Source organism: Aulostomus chinensis, chromosome 14, assembly GCF_037954235.1.
Source record: "Aulostomus chinensis isolate RoL2024-O1b breed Wild chromosome 14, RoL_Achi_v1.0, whole genome shotgun sequence".
NCBI lineage: Eukaryota > Metazoa > Chordata > Actinopteri > Syngnathiformes > Aulostomidae > Aulostomus > Aulostomus chinensis.
This window is the reverse complement of record NC_141333.1, coordinates 12,668,666-12,689,892: the sequence shown is the minus strand read 5'-3', so window position 1 is coordinate 12,689,892 and position 21,227 is coordinate 12,668,666. Positions and strand designations below refer to the sequence as shown.

Genomic DNA, 21,227 nt, shown 5'->3' with positions numbered 1-21,227 from the left:
ACCATAATACACAACCATGTACAGTTTGACCAGAACACAATTTACAACCTCTAAAGTGAAAATGATTAAACGCATATAAAATAAGCTGAGTCACAGTTGAGGACTGGGAATTTATAACATTTGGAATTATTTTTGTTTTTGTAATATGTGTTTTTTTAATTCAAAATATCAATTCAAAGTAAATCTACTCATTGTGGATTACTGTGTTTTAAAAGTATCAGCTCGATACTGGATCAGATATTAGGGATACTGAGTATATCATTTACTCCAAACAGCCTCTGGTTAATTTCATAGGTTAATTTGTTATTAAACTCATCTGCAGAGGTTCGGAGTTTATTTTAATTGAGGTAAAAATGTTTCCACTGCTGTCATCACGCCAGCAATTCTATTTAAGAAGCAAATTAATCAAATTACGATAAAACCGTTACTTTTCGAGGGAAAAGGAGCACGTGCATCAGCTGAAAATGTGGTGCGGTCAAGCGGAGGAATTCAGACGAGCGGCCCGGCGAGCACACGCCCTCTACGCCCTCTACGTCACGGGGCTGGAACCTCCAACTCAAGACGCTCAACTTTCTCAGCCTTCAGTTCGCCCGGTCGCCCGCTGCTGTCGCCTCCCTCCGTCCACAGCTGCGTGGGCAGAGAGCTGGAGGGGGGAAATGTTCTTGAACTCGGCTCGGAACATTCCGCTAGTGTCCGTTTCCTGACGCATCACGCACGGTCCTTCACAGGTGAGCGCACCTTTAAGTAGTTCAAGACGACATGTCGGAAGTCCCCCTCTCCTGTTGTTGACTCTTAAACTTGCTGTCTCTGGTAATGAAACTGTATATATTATAATAATTAGTTTTTTGGGGAAAAATTAATAATCTATTACGCGGAAATGTAGTTTGGCTTCATATCTATAGTGTTTACAAAAATATGTGAGTGAAACAGTCTTATTTGATATAGCTGGTGGGTCTATTTTACCATGTTCTGAAGTAGTGGCACCAATTGTAATTTCAGCTTTATTCAAAGCTGTATGGGTTTTGGCTCATGCACTTGACTCTTTGAGTCAAATTTCTCTAACCTCAGAAGTTACTTAACCTCAATAAACTGGCTCTCTGAACTGGTCTGGCATAGTAAGGTTACCTTCCTCATTCTATCAAAGCAGTTTGAATGAATAACCCCCCCCCCCCCCCTAGAAATTATTTAAATTGCTTGCGTGACTTTTTAATCCTGTACAAATTTTAGAAAAGTAAGGCAAGAGATTTCAGGAAAATAGAAAAATGCTTCACAGATATCTGCATATCAGAGTATGTGTTATGTTGCACCAGACATCATGTAGTTTGTCAGTAATTATAGTTAAATCCATTTTGACGTGTGATTCTGGATGTTGCAACAAATGTTTAGACAGTAAATGGTCCCTTTTCCTCACATTTACAGATCGTCACAGAAATGTATTGTTAGAATGTGTATGAATGACACTGCGGTATGGGTATGAGTCCTATAGATACTAAAAATTCATTTCTGTAATTTTCTGTAAATGTATATGAGCCACATACATACTGCAGTTAAGTTTTTTCACTTCCTTCTTTTATTTTTGTTTTTTCAGACTGCATCATGGCCTTGCAGAACCTCAGCTGTCATTATAATGAGTCTATGGGCTTCTTCTACACCAACATTGGTGCTAATGATAAATGGGACAAAACCCAGCTTATTCTGGTCCAGGTAGTGGGTTCCATCTTCTGCTGTTTCATCCTGGGGTCTAACGCCATGGTCATAGCAGCCATCATCACCAACAAGAGGTTCCACTACCCCTTCTACTATCTTCTAGCAAACCTCGCTGCCTCGGACTTCCTGGCAGGTATAGCGTACGTGTACCTCATGTTCAACACAGGTGAGGTGTCACGGACGCTGACTGTTAAAGCGTACTTCATCCGTCAAGGTCTCCTGGACATCAGTCTCTCCGCCTCACTGGCCAACCTGCTTGTTATAGCTCTGGAGCGTTACATTTCCGTCATGAACTGGAAGGTTCACAGCAACCTGACCAAGAGGAGGGTGACCCTGCTGATCGTGCTGGTGTGGGCCATCTCCATCTTCATGGGGGCGGTGCCAAGTCTGGGCTGGAACTGCATCTGCAACCTGAACGACTGCTCCCAGCTGGCCCCCATATTCAGCCGGAGCTATCTGATATTCTGGTCGGTGTCTAATCTGGTCGTGTTCCTGGTGATGGTGGCTATTTACATGAGGATATACACCTACGTGAAGAAGAAGACGGCCATTCTCATGCCACACACCAGCGGATCCATCAATCGTAAAAGGACACCCATCAAGCTCATCAAGACTGTTATGGTTGTGCTCGGTAAGTATCATGAAAGAGTTTCCTGCGATGATCTAACAGTGAGTCAAAACACCTCCCCGCACTCGTGAGGAGTCACTAGTCCTGGTGCACAGCTGGAAGGTTTTCAGCAGGGATTTAAGTGGTCACAAAGTCCAGGCATTTCACTGAGTCACTGCTGAACACGCTGGATTGCAATCTGTGTCGTCCTGATACGAAGGAAAACCCTGAGCACAATAACACAAACACTCTGTCAGGAAGATATTGACCGCGGTTCAAAGCAAAGGAAAGCAGGAGAGCAGTCAGCGAAATGCAATTGTTCAGTGTCTTTGTGTTACTTGTGAATATTTGTGCTCAGTTTTTGCCTTGTGACTCAACTCACCGCAGCATTTTATGAATGACTTCCTAGTTTTCTCAATTATAAAAAAACAATAGAATTGAGTAATTTTCTCTTTGACTTTTGAATCATTGACTGTAATTTTAAAAAAAAAGAAGCTTTTAAATGCCTCCCAGAGCTCAGTGACGCTTTTAAAATTCCATCTTGTATCCATCTACCAGTCCGAAACCTAAATTTTGTTCTTTTTTTTTTTTTTAACGTAGATTTTAAAAACATCTAATCGAAGAGTCCAGGGAATATTTGACGTAAAGAAAGACCGGATAGTTTGGGGAATTGGTAGTTTAATATAAGGGAGAGAAAAATAGAGGAAAGGCAAAAAAAAAAAAAAAAAAAGATATGGGGGCAGGGAACATAAATTTAAAGGCAAATTGCTGACAGTTAAAAAAAATATAGATTGGAGAGCATTTTTGTAGCACAAAAATATCAAAAATGTAATAAGTTATCGAAGTTATTGGCAAAGCACATTCTGTGTATTGACTTAATGACATAGGAAGTGTTTCAGCCTTATACAGAGAGCAAGAAAACACAAAAACAGGCAGTTCTTCTCAAGCATCTTAGATGAGGTCATCAGATAACCTGGCCTGCATGGCTTTGTTTAGTTGTTGCAACAGGATACCTTTTAATAGCGGCACTTTACCCAAATCCCTCCCCTCCCAAACACTTTCTTTTAGGAAGGAACTCCTGTTTTATCACCGACATGTCCTACTGGAGAGGTTAAATGCTAGTGGCAACAAGCTAAATATGCTGCTAACATGTTAGCAGTTCCCATTCATCGACTTTTTAGTCCAGATAAAAACATCTTCAAGATTTTATGGCCTTGCAAGATAATGGTGCGCTATTGTTCTTTGTCTGTTCAGGCTCTTGTCTGGCCAGATGGTTCAGTTACTGTGTGTCACGTTGGAGTTTGTCTGCCCCTGTACACACTTTATTCCAAACTGCTGTGTAATTATCTCTCCCTGCAAGGACGCTACTCCTCAGCTTGTGCGGCGTACCATCCACACCACACTGGCCTTCAATGAATGTCCCCTCCTCCCAACCCAACCCCAAAAAACACAAGAGAACCTATACTTGAGGAGTTGCTTGCAAAAAAAAAAAAAAAAAACAGAAAGGAAAAAAGAAAAATTCCCTTGTCTCTTGTTAATGTTTTAGTAGATATTTCAGGAAGCGTATCAACGTCTGAAGCGTCTGGTCAGGTTCAAGTTAGTGGGAAAAATGTTTAAAAAACCCAGTGCCCCAGTCCGCTCAGGTGCAAATAGTAACTGGACAAACCAGTTCAGACATGCCAGTAAGCTCGTTAGATTACTCAAGGTGTTGACTAGGGATGTATGGGACGTCACTGCGCGAAACAATTAACAAAAGCAGATTAACGTGCAAATGTGCATAAAAATAAAGACCACTTTCTTAAAATTAAACCCATGTTAACTGTCCTTTTGGGCTTTTATCATATTTAGTCCTTGTCATTTTTTCAAGTTTTAGTCGATTAGATATCTAAAGGTTTTAGTCTGTACATTTTTTTCATTTGAATGTCTGAAAGTTGATCCTGATGCCTTCGTGTGAATCATCCTTTTGTTTTGGGGCCTCTGACTTATTCTTGATTTTTGACTAAACTTCTTATTGGGCTAGACGTACTCAGCCTTAAATCTACAAAAAAGATTTATTCTCATTAGTCAGTTCAATTATTATTACTTTTGTTGTATTTTATTTGATAAAAATCGAAATTGAGAAATTTTTTTTTAGTGTAATTTTACACTTTTGAGATGGAGTAGAAAGAAGGATTCTGGTTTACATTTGCTACTCTGGGTTCTAGTTTGAGCAACTATATCATTCTTGTTGTTTCCTCGTGGCTAATTCTACCCAGGACTGGTGTTGCCTGCTCGCTGATTTAAGCATCCAACTTTAGGTTAAAGTACCGTTTTCATTGTTCTACCATCAAGTTAAAAGAAAACAGCACATCGCATCAGTAACAACCAAAAAAAGCAGCACACGTCGTAAACGTGTGCTTCCAAAACTCGGTTTTTGACGAAGGGGGGTGAAGTTCACAATCTTTGTGGAATGCATTAAAACTGCTTGTTTAAGTTCATTTTATGGTCTTCACTCACTTTGCTGACTTGATGTTGATGCTCTAAACACATACACACACACACACACACACACACACACACACACACACACACAGCGGGGAAGGGGGGAGTGAGATCTTTTGTTCTGACGCTGTGGAGATGCTGGTAGTGTAGACAAGTTGCAGCTTGTGGCACCATTCAATGGCAGAGATCCCTCCAGTGGTTCTGCATCGTGCCCAGACATGTTGGAGATGGATGGCTAATTGTTTGCTCCAGTACAGAGCCACCATATTATTTACTAAACTCTGACTTCGATATTCAACAAAATACCAGCCTTGTACTAACCTGGTACAAACTTCCAACCTGTGGCTGCATGTTGCAACAGTATTAGATTGGCTGACACTCTTGTAAAATGCTAAATTTTAACCCAGGTTAGTAATCTTTTATATCCTCTGTTTTGTTACCCATCTGAACAGTAAGTGAAGTGGGAGTTCATATTCTTCACAAAGCTTTGCAAATAAGAAATAAAATGGTGCAAGAATGAAATATGTAACTTCGCTCCAAAAGTCAGTTTTTACTCAGTAAACAGCTGCATAAAGAAGAATTGGCTCTTACTGGATGTTATTTTAGACAGATTTGCTGTTGCTAGTAGTCAGACAGACTTAAGGACACCTTAAGGTGAGTCATTAGTGGCTCATTACACTTCTTGGGTGAAATAAAATGTTCAGCCTTCATTTATTTTTTTTACTATTGACTTACACTTCAGGTATGTTTTGCATTGTAATTTACAATTTGTGTCAGGCAAATGAGTAAAATGATAGCTTCTCAACCTGGAAAGAGAGTGCAAACACCATAAGCAGCCTTGCCAGATCTCATTTTCTCGCAGTGTCATGTACTGTGTGTTATGGACTGTGTGAGACATACACTCTGTGTTATGGACTGTGTTTGATTTGCTCCTTTGTCCTGCAGGGGCCTTTGTGTTCTGTTGGACTCCCGGCCTGGTGGTTCTGCTGCTGGATGGCCTCCACTGTACCAGCTGTAATGTCATGAAATTAAAACGCTGGCTGCTGCTCCTGGCCGTCCTCAACTCTGTCATGAACCCCTGCATCTACTCCTACAAGGATGAAGAAATGTGGACAACCTTCAAGAATCTCATGCACTGCATAGGTAACGGCACTCGGCGGCAGCGGTCGACCAAGGCCAACGCCAGGCCGCTCAGCTCTGCGCAGGATACGGGGAACAGTCAGCCTACCTCAGAGGAGACGAAGAATGACGATAAGGGCATACTCAACACCTGACCAGGGAACGTATGAAGACTTCTTATAGAACTTCTGTCCAGTTCTGGTTGAAAGTTAACTTGAAAGAGACACCACACACTCCATCTCCAGCTGGTCTCATCATCTTCACGTTGTAAGTAGCCACTACTGCACAGTGGTTGGAGGGAGATAAGGTGATGCCCTGCGAACTCCTGGAATGGACGCAACCACTTGCGGTGTCAGTTTTGTCAGGATTTACTTTTGGAAATATAAATCCAATGGTGTTTCCTACTGCTCTTCAGTCATGGGTTGGATATGGCTTAAGAAAGAATCCAGTGAGAAGACATTTGAACTTTTACCTCTAAAAAAAAGACAAGGGGTAAAAATGCGACTCTTCCGATCTACAGACATCTGATTAACTTGAGAGTTACTTCCTTCAAGGAAAAAGTACTGTAATGGACGGCTTCTGTAAGATTTTAATAATTATTTGTTTTAATTGTTTTTTTAACACATATTGCAAAAAAAAAAGCTGTAAAATGAAGTAATATTTGTATCCGCGCATACATCTTTAAGATGCTTACAAGATGAGGTGAAGTAGTTTCAAGTGGTTGTTTTTGACTTTGGTTTATGTAAGAGTAGTGAAATAGTCACTCCTCTCTTGTCCCACTTTTCTATATCAAACAGGTCACCTACACACACACACACACACACACACACACGCGCGCGCGCGCACAGACAAACTGCCGCATGCAGCACCTCACCGAGCAAACTTGTTTTTCGCGGTTGCATTTTTACTGACTCAACTGACTGAACGGCTGCTGACGAAACAGCCGCTCACCTGAGAGGGGTTGTAAAATGATGTTGCGACACACTGGATTCCTGGTGGGGGTTCGGCATACACCTGCAAGAGCCAAAGAGGATATGACTGAAGTAAACTTCCTACACACACACACGCTCAACATGCCCCCCCCCCCCCCACCTTGTTGGAGAGCTAATGACATCATTAAAGGATATTGTTTTTATCTTGGAAGAAAAAAAAGGCCTCACGAGAATGGTGCGTGTGTGTGCATGTGTTTACAGCTTCATTTGTGGTGTTTTTCATTTGATGAGGTGAGTTTTCTGAAGTGTGTGACACTTTAATAGTGGCTGGATGTTTAAATTCAGACATCTATTGTTTCCACGAGTGTATTTAGAGAGAGCTTTTTTTGTGTTCAATAGAAATACAATAGCATGTTCAGCAATACAATGTTTTGACATAACAGGACAATTTCAAGTCTTGCAACAATACTATGTTGACCACATTTGATTAATCTCTCACATGAACATCAACATTCCCTCAAAAATACAGTTCCTAAAATACGGCATGTTTTTGTAGTTGTATAATTAATTAAACGTGGTGTGTAGAGAGCTAGCTACAGAATTTCCCACATTTACTCGCACATAATCATTGCAGACATGACGGTCCTGTCTTTTTCAGAAAAAAAAGTGTCTTGGAATTTTGGAGTTCTATATATTTATATTTTAATTGCACCCCATCTATTTAAAATCAGCCATCCAAATGCCCTTTGCACCCATTTTTGTTGATTCAAGTTAAAAAATCTTGTCTGAGTCAAAGTGTTTTGGTAAAAAGGAAATGCCAATGTGCCTGTTGTAACTTTGAACCTTTAATCACTGCTAGTTAGCGCTGATGTTTACCTGCTAATGAGAAACAAAAGGCGGCATTTCTATTACATGACTCGCACTGCAGTTAAATGTATTAATAAAGTGCTCCTGCTGTTGCTGTTGCTGCTGCTTGAGAGTCCTTGTGCTCAACTGCTGCCACTTGAGGATGATTTGACCTTTAGTTTCCATTCAGTCAGTCCCATCGTTGGTTAGACCTTGAGGAGTGGGGGCAACAAGCTTGTATCACATCAGAGACATGCACATGTAAATGTAATACAGCGCTCGTGATGAATTATAGAGAAACTTTCTGCAATCTCATCAAACACTCACCCATCAAACCCTTTTCTCCCTAAAAGCCTTTATATTTTGTTTAAGTTTTGACCCTCCGTGCTAATGCTGAGTCTTTTGTTCTCTTCATGTTTCCTCCTCATACTCTGGGTGACCCTCTTTTTAAAATGTTTCCTATAGTTAAAATCCTTTAATGCAGTAAAATCTTACGTGCCACTCTGGATTTAATCCCGTAAACACAACCAGTGTCTGTTGAAAGCAGAAGACGCTGTTGAACACTGTATGTTTTTCTTGTAAAAATGACTCAGGATGTAAAAGCTGCATAGTTCAAGTTTCAGGTCCACTTGATGGAAGTGGTTTGGCTTCCATTAAGAATGCTGTATTAAACCGTTTGTTTCTGAGTAGGGTTGTCTGACGATGTGTTGTCGCTGCCTTCCACTTGGGTTTTCAGTCCTAAAGGCGTGCGTGCGTGCGTGTGTGTGTGTGTGTGTGTTTGTGTGTGTCAGGCCTTTTCCTACAGCTGTGCTGTAATTATGCATTCTTGAAAAGCCAATTAAATTTCACAGATGCTCAGAAATGCTGTTTTGGTTTTTTTTTCTCCTTCGTCTCAGTTCATACAGATGTGGTTGTAGAGCTGGAAAATGATCATCTATCCTTATGTTACTGTGTTATATAGAAATATCTCACGCTCAAGTCCTCATATAGAGTCACAGTTCAAATAAAATTGATTTATTGATACTTAAATAGTATTTTCTGCAGATTCATTCATGCAGCAGCAACAAGCACAATTAAAACCTTAAGTTTGAATTTGTACCAAGATGCTATCGTACACTGTGCAAGTATTATGTATGTTTTTGTGCCTCAGATATCACTATCATCAACCCAAAAGTTTTGCAGGATCGATACCTGAAAATTGATGATGCTGCATAAAAGAAAATCCCTCTCCTTGTTTTTCATCAGATGTCTTATATAAATAAAGGTGAAAATGCCCCAAATGTTCCTAAAACCATAAACCATCCCTCCTTGTGAACATAATGCCTAAACTGTAACATCTAGTTGAGGGTGATGAACTTCATCTGGATTGAATATGAATGTTAAATGTCAAGCAGCACATCCTTTCGTGATGACCTGGGGGTTTGGTTGTAGTGGGGTGATGCTGCTCTAGAGGTCAGTGAAGGTGAGCTGAAGCACCTGAAGCAGATGAGCTAACAGTGATTGGAGAGCCTCCTCTTCTGATTGGACAATTATAGACACAGGAGAGGTGGACACTTCAGGAGGGTAGATTTGGAGAAGGTTAATTTAGCTGTGTTCTAGTCTCACACACATACACACACACACACACACACACAAGCATACGGTCAGTCAGTCAGAGTTGGTCGGGACTCAGCAGCAGTCCACATGGCTCTATGGACGGCAGCGTTCCTCTCACTATGGATGGTAAGTGAAATGCTGCGATTCTGGCAAACTTCCACGTATAATAAATAAATGTGTGTACATTGTATCATTTTGGCACTAGAGCTGACTGCTTAAATTATACTATACTATTATAAACTCACTGGTAAACTTGGATGATGCTTTTCAGACTGTTCACACTCGAGGTCTTGTTTTAATAACAAAAAACAAACTTGTTCTCTTTCATGCAGGGAGTCAATTGCTGGCATGATCTGGACAACACTGAGTACGACTGTTGGCCCATCAACAACCCAAATGATTACAACATGATAAGCTGTGGAGGTACTTTTTTTTCTTGGCTTCCTTAATCTTACAAGTGTCTGCTGGTAGCAGAAACACCTTAAGTTACTTTAAGGGAATTCTGGAGTGGCATTTTACTGTAAAGTCTAATTTGATCCGCAGGAAAAAGAAGATGAAACATCAGCAGAGATGCGTGCAAATAACTCATGGTGTGTGTCTTAACAGATGCACACGTCAGTTCCTATTTGCAGGTGTCATGCATGTGTGTATTGTCACAGGTCTGGAAATGGCATGGGTGCAGCGTCCTCCAGAGAAAGTCACCAGTGGCGAGGAGTTCAATGTCTCGTACACGGTAACAGCCTCAGATTCCTTTTACGAGTATGCAGTCAGGAACAAGATATTCCAGTTCAGGTGAGTGTGTTACATAAAGACTTGGAATCTTAAATGTTTGCCATGCCCAGAATATTTACACACACACAAACACGCGCGCGCGCGCGCACACACGCACACACATGTACACACATCATTGTACTTTTTGTGAGGACTTCCGTTGACGTAACGCATTTTTCTAGCCTCTTACCCTGAACCTAACCATCTCAGCTGAATACCTGACAGAACTGCCATCAGTAGCGCTGACTGATGCAAGAGTTGAACTTGTATAGTATGGATGAATACTTTCTTGATATTTCAAGTTTTCCTTTCCCAGCTTTTTTGTTTCCAATGGAAACAGAGTAACTTGAAAGAAAATATTTAAAAAAATATCCCTCACATTCAAGCCCTTGTCAGGCAAATCTCTTTGCATTTTGCCTTTGTAAAGATTGCGTCTGTGGTTGTTGTAACTACTTTCAGTTCCAGAGGAGGGAGCTACAAGTTGCGCACTGAAGCTTTAACTAACCTGTCAACACATCCATCTTCACTTCCAGCGACGCGTCAGAGGCGAAGAAATTCTGCGATGAACACGAGTGTCCAGCAAACTGGAACAATGCCAATGAAATGAACTGCTGTGTGTATCACGCCAACATCCACTCGTGTCCTCTGGGCCTCATGGTCAGTAGCAGCTCAGCACTGGTGTCGTCTCACTAGGTCACATGGTGTTTGTTGTCTGTGATGAAAAGGACAACCGAGCTACACAGATTTGATCACAGTTTTAACCATTTTACTTTACTTGTCAGCTCCAGTGTTATTCTTCTCTTTAAAGAAACAAGGTGGAATCTGCGGTCCGTGGATTCCAGATGATGGTAAAATAGCGACTCATACTGTATCCAAAGCAGGCAAGATGACGCAGAAGTACTGGACCTCAAAGGTGAGAACAACAACAATGAAAAAAGCAACTCATTAAAACTGGATTTTGATACTGAGATGGTTTTAGTATTTCTAAGTCTCTGTATCTAATTTTCTAGGTAACATTGGACTTTTGCAAATTAGATTTCCAGGCCTGAAAAAAAAGAAATCATCCTATTTAATGAACTTATTCAAGTTAACTGACTGCTCCTCCTTGTGCTGCCACCTTATCCTGGTGGAGTTTGCGTGTCCCAGTGACCTCGGGGCTAAGTTGTTGGGGCCTTTTATGCCCCTGGTCAGGTCACCCAAGACCAAAAGTTCCTAGGGAAGGGACCAGACAAAGAGTGGCTCAAAGAACCCAATGACAATCAACAAAATCCGACCAAGTTTCCGGACATGGGTCACCGGGGCCCCACTCTGGAGCCAGGCCTGGTGGCCTGGTGGCCTGGGGGCCTGGTGGCCTGGGGGCCTGGTGGCCTGGGGGCCTGGTGGCCTGGTGGCCTGGGGGCCTGGTGGCCTGGGGGCCTGGTGGCCTGGGGGCTTTAACTTTTGCAGTAGGGTCTGCCAGGTTCTTTGTAAATATAATTTCTTAAAAGATGGTTATTTCGAGTTTTCTGTTTTGTCTGGAGTTAAACAACTTTCACAATGAATGATATTGGAGATATTGTCATGGTTTCATATTTAGGTGGTCCTGATCCACGTGGGAGTCACTTCAGTTATTGCTCATATCAAAGTAGGACAGATGCATGCGGCGTTGGAGTCCAAAGTGCTTGTTGCCAGCGCTCAAGGTCAGTCTGCTCACTCCCACGAAGATTTGTTTATACTGCTGAATGCTGCAGTGTAGCACTTGGTAATCCCACTCAGCCCTGAGCAAGTAAAACTACCAGAATTACTGTCTCATCAGCAGTAGTGAATTTACAGTTCAAAAGAAATGATATGTGACCCTGCAGTAGAGTAGCGATATCTCCACTGCTACTGTTGAAAATAAAGAAGATAAACTAGCTTTTACAAACAGATGGCGGCAGAACACATTAAGTTATATTTGTACTTGCGAAGAGCCTGACCCTCCGTGCAGATGACATGTGAACATGTGTTAGTGTGCGGGGATGACGTCTGCCAGCTGGAGGAGACCTGTCTGAACTGTCCTGCAGACTGCGGTATCTGCCCCATGTCCATCGCCATCAAGGTGGCCATCGGGCTGCCAGTTGCTCTCTTCAGCAGCGGCTTCATCCTGACCATGGTGGTGAGTCTGTGCAACATGAGTGGAAACACAAAAACACAAGTTTCATGACCTGATTTTGATCTCACTTTCCTTCCTTCAGTGGCTTCAGTACCAGAAACAGAAGATGTTTTGGGATGAAAGCTGGATCATTAACTACAAGAACATAATATTTGGTAAAAATGAAAAGACACTGTTTACGGGATCCTATTTCACTCAACATTGTTCAAAAGTCAAAAATCCACTTTCTCTTTAGACTTTTGCTGTTATGTTTATTTCATTCTCACATTGAATGAAGAACATTTCTTTGCTGTTAAATTCAAGCATTTTTTTCCTTATAAATACACACGTACATCTGGGTATTAGTACTTCTATACCAGCCGTAAATGTTTAATATGAGTGTTAGACTCTCTGGTCTCTGCAGGTAGAATGTGCTGCATGGATTTTACCAGTGCGACCAGCCTTCAGCATCTTAAGAGCACTACCAGTGTCAGCCAAACCACCGATGTCACCATCTGCACTGGAGTCAGCACCTTCAAAGACGGCTTCATCCAGCCAGGCATCTAGTAAGGCCCTCTCTGTTAGAAGCGCCTGGGGGTTGGTAGTAGTTCAGGTAGGTTGTTTATTGGACAAACTAGAAATTAAACAAGGGCTTACAGGTGACACTGAGTATCAAGTGAAAACCTAAACTGTAAAGTACGAAGAGCTTGGGTTCAGTTTGCAAGGCTGATGGTTGGCTGGAAACCATTTGACTCGGACTGGATCTCAAAGCCCACCGAGCATGAAGGCTGGAGAGCCTTTGATGCAGTTCAACTACAGAATCAGACTGGGTGTCAAAGTAAGGCGTAGACTAGTGCCTGGAGAACCAGAGGATGGGATGGCTGATAATTGGAGACACTGAGGATGAGAGCAGCTGGCTGGGAGTCTGTGGAATATGGCTGACACCTGGACCACCAGACAGTTGAGCCTGCTGGGAGCCACAGACTGGGAGCTCGCTAGCAGGGAATCGGGGGGTGGGGAGGGATAGTTGGCTATTGATGCTCTCAAATTTATGTCTCGTTTCTGGTAAGTATGTTCTGTCAGAAGTAGCATGTGTACAAGAAACAGACCCTGAGGAAGGTATTAGTTAAAGTGCGTGTCACACAAGTCCGAACTGAAAATGTGAACTGGAAAAGTCAAAACAAAAAATCAACAAATAAGGGAGTCCAAAGAAATGTGACATAAGGCACAGGGAGACATATTTGATCTAATATGAATAAGAAAAGAGTGTTTCACTGCCAGTTTCACCAGGGTTAGTTAAATTGCATCATTTACATTCTGTAGCAATGGAAATATCAATCAGAAATAGTCACACATCTTAAAAGGTGACTGTATACTGCAAAGTAGTTTAGCTGCTATGTCGCTGCGAGGTGATTTAATACCACGCAGCCTCCCACGTGTACAACGGGCTGTGCTCACAGTGCACCAGCTCCGATGGTCAAGAAATTGCTAAATATTGACTTCTTTGCATCTGCTCTGTATTTATTGAATGAAAAATGTCTGTAAACCTTAGCATGAATAAATAGAAGAATTTGTTTACAGAGGCTCTATTTAGTTTGATATCAAACTTTTGTCCATATTAAAAAAAAAAAAATTCGACTTATCTAATTTATTTTCTAGCGATGGAAGAAGAGTTGCGGTCAAGCACATCCAGAAAAAACATTTTGCTCTTTCTAAAACCATCAGGAAGGAAGTAAACGAAGTCAGGTGAGGCAACAGAGTGAGAGGAGAAAACATATGCAGCAGCTTCGAGTTAACATATTTGACTGCTTCAATGCCTCAAATGAGATAATGCTGTATTAAACACAAGCTAATTCTCTCCTTTTTCATTGGCGCTAGGCAACTAGACCATCCAAACCTCTGCAAATTCATTGGCGGCTCCATCGAGGTGCCCTTTGTGTCCATCATTACCGAACACTGCCCCAAAGGGAGCCTGTCGGACGTCCTGCTGAATGATGACATTCCCATCAACTGGGGTTTCAGGCAAGAAAATCCTCATATTACATTTGAACACACTGACCATAGAGCAGGGGTTTCTCTCTCTCTCTCTCTCTCTCTCTCTCTCTCTCTCTTTTTTCCTTATTGGCACACAGCTGTAAACATACATATATGAACATATATTTTACCAAGAAAAACTTGAAAAGTAAATGTCATCTGTTGAACAAAAAGGGCTATTTTTTTTTCCCAAATCTTAATATTTTACAAACCTGCAACGTTACCGTAGTTTTGGTACAGCATGATTCGGAATTATCTCGTGCAACGCAGGCTATCTTTTGCAAGCGACATTGCTCGTGGGATGGCCTACCTCCACCAGCACAAGATGTTTCACGGGCGACTTCACTCCCGGAACTGTGTTGTTGATGATCGTTGGGTGTGCAAGATCTCAGGTATAACATCACCATCATACGCCAGTTGGGAAAAAAAACCTGATTCCACTGTTTTAATAATATTTCTCCCTTTAATACCTATATAAGATGGATATTAAAACATTAAACTTGCAAGGTTAAATAAGAAAAACATTTCTTCACGAGCCATTGCAGCCTCATCCTGCAGCAGTGTTGTTACTGAGCTCAAAAACATCATGTGTACTTATTTCCCTCCAGATTACGGACTTACAACCTACAGGAAGGAGGACTTTGACCATGAGAGTAATGGCTTCCATTGTGGCGATGTAAACCGTATATACTGTGCTCCGGAAGTCCTGCTTGGAAGTAGCTTCAATATGACACCAGCAGCAGACATCTACAGGTGCGTATTAGCTGTTTTTGATATTTGGATGACGTTGCAGTCGTTTTGTATCTTACAAGTGTTTGTTTTTTTTTCACTTTGAGTTGAAATCTCCTTTACTTTCTCCTCATTCTTTCCAGCTACTCCATGATTTTGGTTGAGATTGCAACTCGCTCTGACCTCATTTCAGTGAGTATGACAGCCTTTTCTCTAGATTATAACCTGCGGCTTCCACTTTGATCTTTGCTTTGTAATCAGCAGTCCTCTGTAACAGGACCAGGCCGAGGGAGTGAGGATGGATATCATGTGGCGCCCCCCTCTGCCTGAAGTCAAAGCAGGGAAAACAGACACTGACTGTCCCAGTCAGGGAGACTACTGTGAGGTCTGTCAGATGGACACGTGTAACTATCGTACCCAGGGAAAATGATTCACTTTGTGTGGGAAATTTTGGTTATACATTCATAGCCATCATATTGTATCAACATCCCAGACAGTTAAGCCTTGTTCTCTTTGATGAACACGTGCAGCTTGTTAAAAAGTGCTGGTCTCACAACGTCACAATGAGGCCCACGTTCGAGCAAGTGAAGAAGATGCTGGACAAGATGAACCCACATAAAGTCAGCCCCGTGGACATGATGATGAACCTGGTAACAATATAACAAACGGTGGAATAACATGAATCCAAAGAATCTAACACAGCATGCATAAAATCTACCATCTGAGTACAATATACCTCCATATTGTTTCAGAAAATAAAATTGGAAGGGTTATTTCAGCCAGCTGGATACAGTACAAATGCACAAATGGATTTTCTTTAATTGCAGATGGAGAAGTACAGCAAACATCTGGAGGCCATCGTTGCTGAGAGAACACAGGACCTTCTTCAAGAGAAACAGAAAACCGATCGCTTGTTATACAGTGAGTCAGGACAACAGGATAAACAGGGACTCTAATGGATCCCAAAGAGAACTGTGGTATCAATTTATACCACAAAAAGTGGTTAATTATGATAATTGCAAATACATACAGTGGGACTTTGAAACTTGATGTTGCTAGTCGAAGAATCAATGGTCTTCTCTCCCATCTAGTGGTAAAAAGGAGGCATGTTCATCATTGCATCAATGACAGGACATTTTTACAGCATATAAAGTTAATTTATTATTATAAGTTAATTAAGTTGCAACATTTCTCCTCAGGTATGTTACCAAAACCAGTGGCTGATGACCTTCGTCAAGGCCGAACAGCTGAGGCCCAGAGCTTCTCCAACGCCACTGTCTACTTCAGGTTCATCTATTTGATCACGTCTTTTAGCAACATTTGAAGTTTTAACATGCATATAGTGTACAGTCTTGTTTTCAACAACGCATACAAGACGATAAACTAACTGACTAAAAGCACCATATTACTCCCCTGTGACAGTGACATTGTGGGCTTCACTCAGCTGTCGGGGGCCAGCACACCTCATCAGGTAGTAGACTTCCTCAACCAGCTTTACACCACCTTTGATGACATCATTGACAACTATGATGTCTACAAAGTGGAGACAATAGGCGATGCTTGTAAGTATGGATGCTTAGATGATCTTTCACTTATTATAGTTTTCTAAAGGACAAACTGTAACTCCTCTTCTTTCTGTGAAACAATGGCCGACCACCCAGACATGGTGGTTTCTGGGGTACCGAAAGAAAATGGAATCAACCATGCAGGAGAGATAGCCAGCATGGCCCTGGACCTTGTGAGTGTTTGCCACACTTTCAAAATCCCCCACAAGCCCAACACACAGCTGAAGATACGTGCTGGCATTCACTCAGGTACTTTGGTCACCCCCTGCTGTTGTAGTATTTACATAAGTTCATTCTGTCAAGAACTGTAATCACAGCATTGATCATCACTTGAGGCTTGGATAATGGAATTCCCTATACATTTGTTTCATAAACAGAATAATTCTGTGTAAATGAGGGCCTGTGGCATCATAGTGCAAATTATCAATCCACTAACATTCAAGGAACAACTTGTAAAGCAAGTATTTTATGTCAATTGTAACATTTGTTCAGCATGTATAAAATTTCACAGTCTCTAACGCAATACTAACACAATTTATTCTTACGGATTTTTAAAACATGTATTTACCTGTAGTACCCTCACTGTCCACCAAGGTGCAGCAGCCTAGGGAGTTGCTGCTGTATTCCAATCTATGAACATGTCTTCAGCATGTTAATTGATCATTTGCCATGCAAATGGGGTCCATAAAAGCATGGGACTTCAGTGTCAGCTGGTTTGCTCTCACTCAAAGAGGCGTGTGCAGCCTTCTGGTACCTGCACTGCTGTCTGCAACAGCACTTCCAGCCGCAAGAGGTCAGCACATGGCTGCATTTTGATGCTTATAGCAATATCATTCAGTCTCTGTTCAGCTGCTGTCTGTCAGTTGGTGATAGCAGCACAGGGTCTGGCTGTTGGTGCCCCCATGTAACCACTCTGACATGGTTCACCTCTGCTGCAGGCGCCATTTCTATCTAAGGGAAACATGAAAAGCTCTAAGTTATGTTCATTGTGCCATCTGGGATCTCCCAACCCTTTTCCCAGCATCAGTAATGCACTTCTCAGTTCCAGCAGCAACTTCCATGTTGACTCTGGAAGGGCACATGACATCTCTGATCTGAGGCATGCAGCTAAGTGGCGCTTGCTAGGGTCCAATGCCAGCCACAGATCATATCTAAAGCCAAGACCATAACATCTGGGTCACAGTGAGTATCTGGTAGCCATGCTGTGCAGCTTGTGTGTGCTGCAGCAGATCAGCTTCTTCAGCCTGCATGGGGCCTAGTAGTGGAGGTCTTGCTGTTGTTCTGTGTTGAACAGCCCCATCCCACAAGAGGTGCACATGCTGCAAAATCCTCTTGTCTTTGTCACAAAATGTGCAAAGGAGGACTTTGAACAGGAAACTGATAGCTCTCTCTGTAGGCCGGAGGGTATTATGTTTTCAGGTTCTCCATACAGTTTTTTATTGATGTGATATCTCAGAACTGTCTTGAGGGATTTTATTCAAAGACTCAAATGTCCACTGGGTCTCAAGGATGAACTGAACGGATTTTGGTGGTCAAAGGGCATGTGGCCTCTGTCCCCTGACCTGAACGCCATATCTCTTGAATGACTTCAGTGAATTTTGCCAGATTTGCTCATGTATTTTAGACGACGACCTCAAACAGATGCAATATTTCAAGAGTTTGTCTCTTTAAACTAATGATTGTTTGATTGTATGTGCTGTTTGTCCTGCCAGGACCTGTTGTAGCTGGTGTGGTTGGGACCAAAATGCCACGCTACTGCCTCTTTGGTGACACTGTCAACACAGCGTCACGGATGGAATCAACAAGTGAAGGTAATGAAGGATTTTACACACTGGATTATGTACACTGGAAATGTGTAATCATCCATCCATCCATCCATCCATCCAGCTATCCATCCATTAATCCATTTTCTACCGCTTATCCTGTTAAGGGTTGTGGGGGGGCTGGAGCCTATCCCAGCAGCCTTCAGGCGAGAGGTGGGGTTCACCCTGGACAGGTCACCAGTCTATTGCAGGGCCAACACATAGAGACAGACAACCATTCACACTCACAGTCACACCTACGGTCAATTTAGAGTATCAATCAGCCTCGTCCTCTCTTGATGTCTTTGGACTGTGGGAGGAAGCTGGAGTACCAGAGAGAACCCACACAGGAACAGGGAGAACATGGAGACTCACACTGAAAGATCCTATGCTTCAGCCGGGGCTCAAACCCGGAACCTTCATGCTATTAAGCGACAGTGCTGACCACTGCACCACGTGCCGCCAATGTGTAATCAGAAAATGCTAATTCTTTTATGCGCTATTGATATTGTCCAGTGAGTCCATCTTTTTTCTGCAGCCCTGAAATGCTCACAAAGTGAGAACAGAACTCTGTGACTGCCAATATTGTGACATGTCGGATAGGATTGTGTCTCTTTACATCACAGCAGGGGGACAACATGAAGGATGGACATTGTGCTCACTAAGCAGCTAATCCTCTGCATTAAGCTGGATGACGGCGAGGCAGTGACTGTTGGCTCAGATTGTAGACTCAGCTGGAAAAACTAAATTATTTATATAATCAAAAACTAACTGTTAACTTGTAAGCCCCAATTCTATTTTTGAAGGTCATAGATACATACATTACCTGTAAAAAGTGGATAGTGTATAGCATTTAATGATTTAATATTGCACATAAAAGTATTACAACTATGAATGAAGCTCCTGTCAGCGTGCGTTTAATGATGTGCTGAGGAAAGGAAAAAGATAAAAAATATTTCATGCTTATTACATGTGTAGTAAGATTGTCAACATTCCACATCAGATAACATGCTGCGTATTTATTTAATTGCTGTTTCAAAGCTCTGAAGATCCAGGTGAGTGGTGCCACAGCTGATCTGCTCCACACACTACGACGGTACAACCTGACCTGCAGAGGAACACTCAATGTGAAGGTATTATTCCCCAACACTGTACTGCACTTTTTTTTAATATGAAACTTATAAATTATAAGCTTATCACACTTAGTTGTTGTTGTGTTCATCACAAGCTCACTAATTATGCTGTTTAATTTTGCTGACTATCTCGACCTTCAGTGTGATTTTAATCACACACAAGTTCACAGAGATTTGAAAAAATCACAGAAACCTCAAAACTTTGCACCAAGGGACTACAAGCTGGGCGTGTCTTGTATTTTCTCTGCCTGTTCCAGGGTAGTGTTCTATTATCTATTTCTGCTGACTTCTATTCTCGTAACCAAATACTTGTGTTTTGGTGGTGGCTGTGTCATTCGTTATGGGGGAGGGGTTTGATCCTCATTCCCAACAGACTAGACTGCAATGCTGACACTTGTGATGTCTCGCTAAGACGCAGCCTCAGCTGCTGCTCTCCACCCCCCCCCCCCATCAAACCCTAATGGCTTTATTTAAAATTCAAAGGGACACATGGTTTGCAATATGACTCTCTTCTCTCTTGAACCCACCAGGGCAAAGGGGAGATGACAACATGGTGGCTTGACGCAAAAAGAGTCCATCCCACAGACCCATTGCTCAGAACGTCTGCGTCCCGAGGAGTTCCAGTACCAGTCAGTGACTAACTCTGGACTGAGACTGAAATGTGAACATAACTGTATGAAAATAGGTCAGACAATGTGTTGCACAATGAAACTGTGTTCATGACAGCACAGGGGACGTATTAGCAGATGCCATTTTGGACAATAATTGCTTGTAGAATGTTCGATTGTGTTTTTCACTATCATAGTTAAATTGTTGTTAACTCGAGTAGCGATTCCAAGCAAATTCCTGCTGATATTTTGCAGAAACATCCAGAGAAGCACAACAAAAGCATGGTTACATTCTATATATTCATCTGTCCCAAAATATGCGGTTACCCAGTTTTTAACATTTCATTAGAAACAGCACAAGTTAAAATGCTATTTACAATTATTGTTTTCTGGTAATGTTTTCAATTTAGGCTCAGGTTTTGTACACAGTGGCTCCGGCTGCATCTACTGATGATTGATTAATGCTGAGTTGCTAAATGCTGTTAGTTTAATCTCGTACTCCTTCTGCTCTGATTATGCGACATTTGTGATTTAGAACCAACCTCTGTCATAAAGGCCATTTGTGTTTTTCATATCATGTAGTCTGCAATGAGATTTCACATTTTTGCACAGTATTATTCTGTTAAGTCATGATGTAGATAATGAGACAGCTCATAGCATGTAAATTCAACATGGAAAAATGTCTGTATTAGTTTCTGTGCATAGTGAAATGACATGAAAGTTTATTTTAATTGTGTTGTATACATTTATTTGTCTGTCATTAAAGTTGTGGATAAATTCTGGTGTTTCATTTAAAGCCTTGTGTAAAGTAACTGCTTTTGAGGAGGGAGATCCAGGCCCTCGCATCCTGGTGTCGGAACAATGACCTGCTCCTCAACACCAGCAAGACAAAGGAGCTCGTCATCAACTTCAGGAAACGCAGGGGCTCATCACACGCCAGTCTGATGATTGATGGAGAAGTGGTGGAACAGGTGGAGAGTTTCAATTACCTTGGTGTTCATCTCTCTAAGGTTCTGACGTGGGAAGTGAAAACCAGGGAACCGGTGAAGAAGGCCCAGAAGAGACTCTTCTTTCTGCGGACCCTCAGGAAAACCAGCCTACCACAGAAACTCCTCACAAACTTCTACCAGTGCGCCATAGAGAGTGTCCTGAGCCATGGATGCACTGTGCGGTCCTCCAGCTGCACC

General features: G+C 42.0%; 2 protein-coding genes across 2 annotated transcripts; both read left to right on the top strand.

Annotated features, from left to right (window-relative positions):
* Window positions 1-493: 493 nt before the first annotated feature.
* lpar3 (lysophosphatidic acid receptor 3) lies at window positions 494-8,632 on the top strand. Its single transcript, XM_086224822.1, has 3 exons — window positions 494-728; window positions 1,589-2,338; window positions 5,741-8,632. Exons 2-3 carry the CDS (start codon window positions 1,597-1,599, stop codon window positions 6,067-6,069), a joined length of 1,071 nt encoding a protein of 356 aa, XP_086080948.1. The 5' UTR covers window positions 494-728; window positions 1,589-1,596; the 3' UTR covers window positions 6,070-8,632.
* A 728-nt stretch (window positions 8,633-9,360) lies between these two features.
* On the top strand, window positions 9,361-21,137 carry LOC147249769 (atrial natriuretic peptide receptor 2-like). The gene is made up of 23 exons (XM_086223596.1): window positions 9,361-9,414; window positions 9,621-9,711; window positions 9,948-10,080; window positions 10,593-10,716; window positions 10,868-10,972; window positions 11,636-11,738; window positions 12,048-12,193; window positions 12,273-12,345; window positions 12,594-12,735; window positions 13,829-13,915; window positions 14,048-14,191; window positions 14,474-14,595; window positions 14,812-14,956; window positions 15,076-15,124; window positions 15,210-15,317; window positions 15,463-15,582; window positions 15,760-15,853; window positions 16,132-16,219; window positions 16,355-16,494; window positions 16,594-16,746; window positions 18,210-18,308; window positions 19,341-19,432; window positions 19,963-21,137. The coding sequence occupies exons 1-23, from the start codon at window positions 9,376-9,378 to the stop codon at window positions 20,071-20,073; spliced, it is 2,508 nt and encodes an 835-aa protein (XP_086079722.1). The 5' UTR covers window positions 9,361-9,375; the 3' UTR covers window positions 20,074-21,137.
* Window positions 21,138-21,227: the final 90 nt, after the last annotated feature.

What these genes read in the sequence shown, in the direction of transcription:
- LOC147249769 (XM_086223596.1), top strand. Translation starts at nt 9,376, where the DNA reads ATGGCTCTATGGACGGCAGCGTTCCTCTCACTATGGATG. An exon ending in CTCGCTCTGACCTCATTTCA is followed by an intron (nt 15,125 to 15,209) that starts GTGAGTATGACA and finishes CCTCTGTAACAG; the next exon opens with GACCAGGCCGAGGGAGTGAG. An exon ending in ACGTGCTGGCATTCACTCAG is followed by an intron (nt 16,747 to 18,209) that starts GTACTTTGGTCA and finishes TTGTCCTGCCAG; the next exon opens with GACCTGTTGTAGCTGGTGTG.
- lpar3 (XM_086224822.1), top strand. Translation starts at nt 1,597, where the DNA reads ATGGCCTTGCAGAACCTCAGCTGTCATTATAATGAGTCTATGGGCTTC. An exon ending in GACTGTTATGGTTGTGCTCG is followed by an intron (nt 2,339 to 5,740) that starts GTAAGTATCATG and finishes TTTGTCCTGCAG; the next exon opens with GGGCCTTTGTGTTCTGTTGG.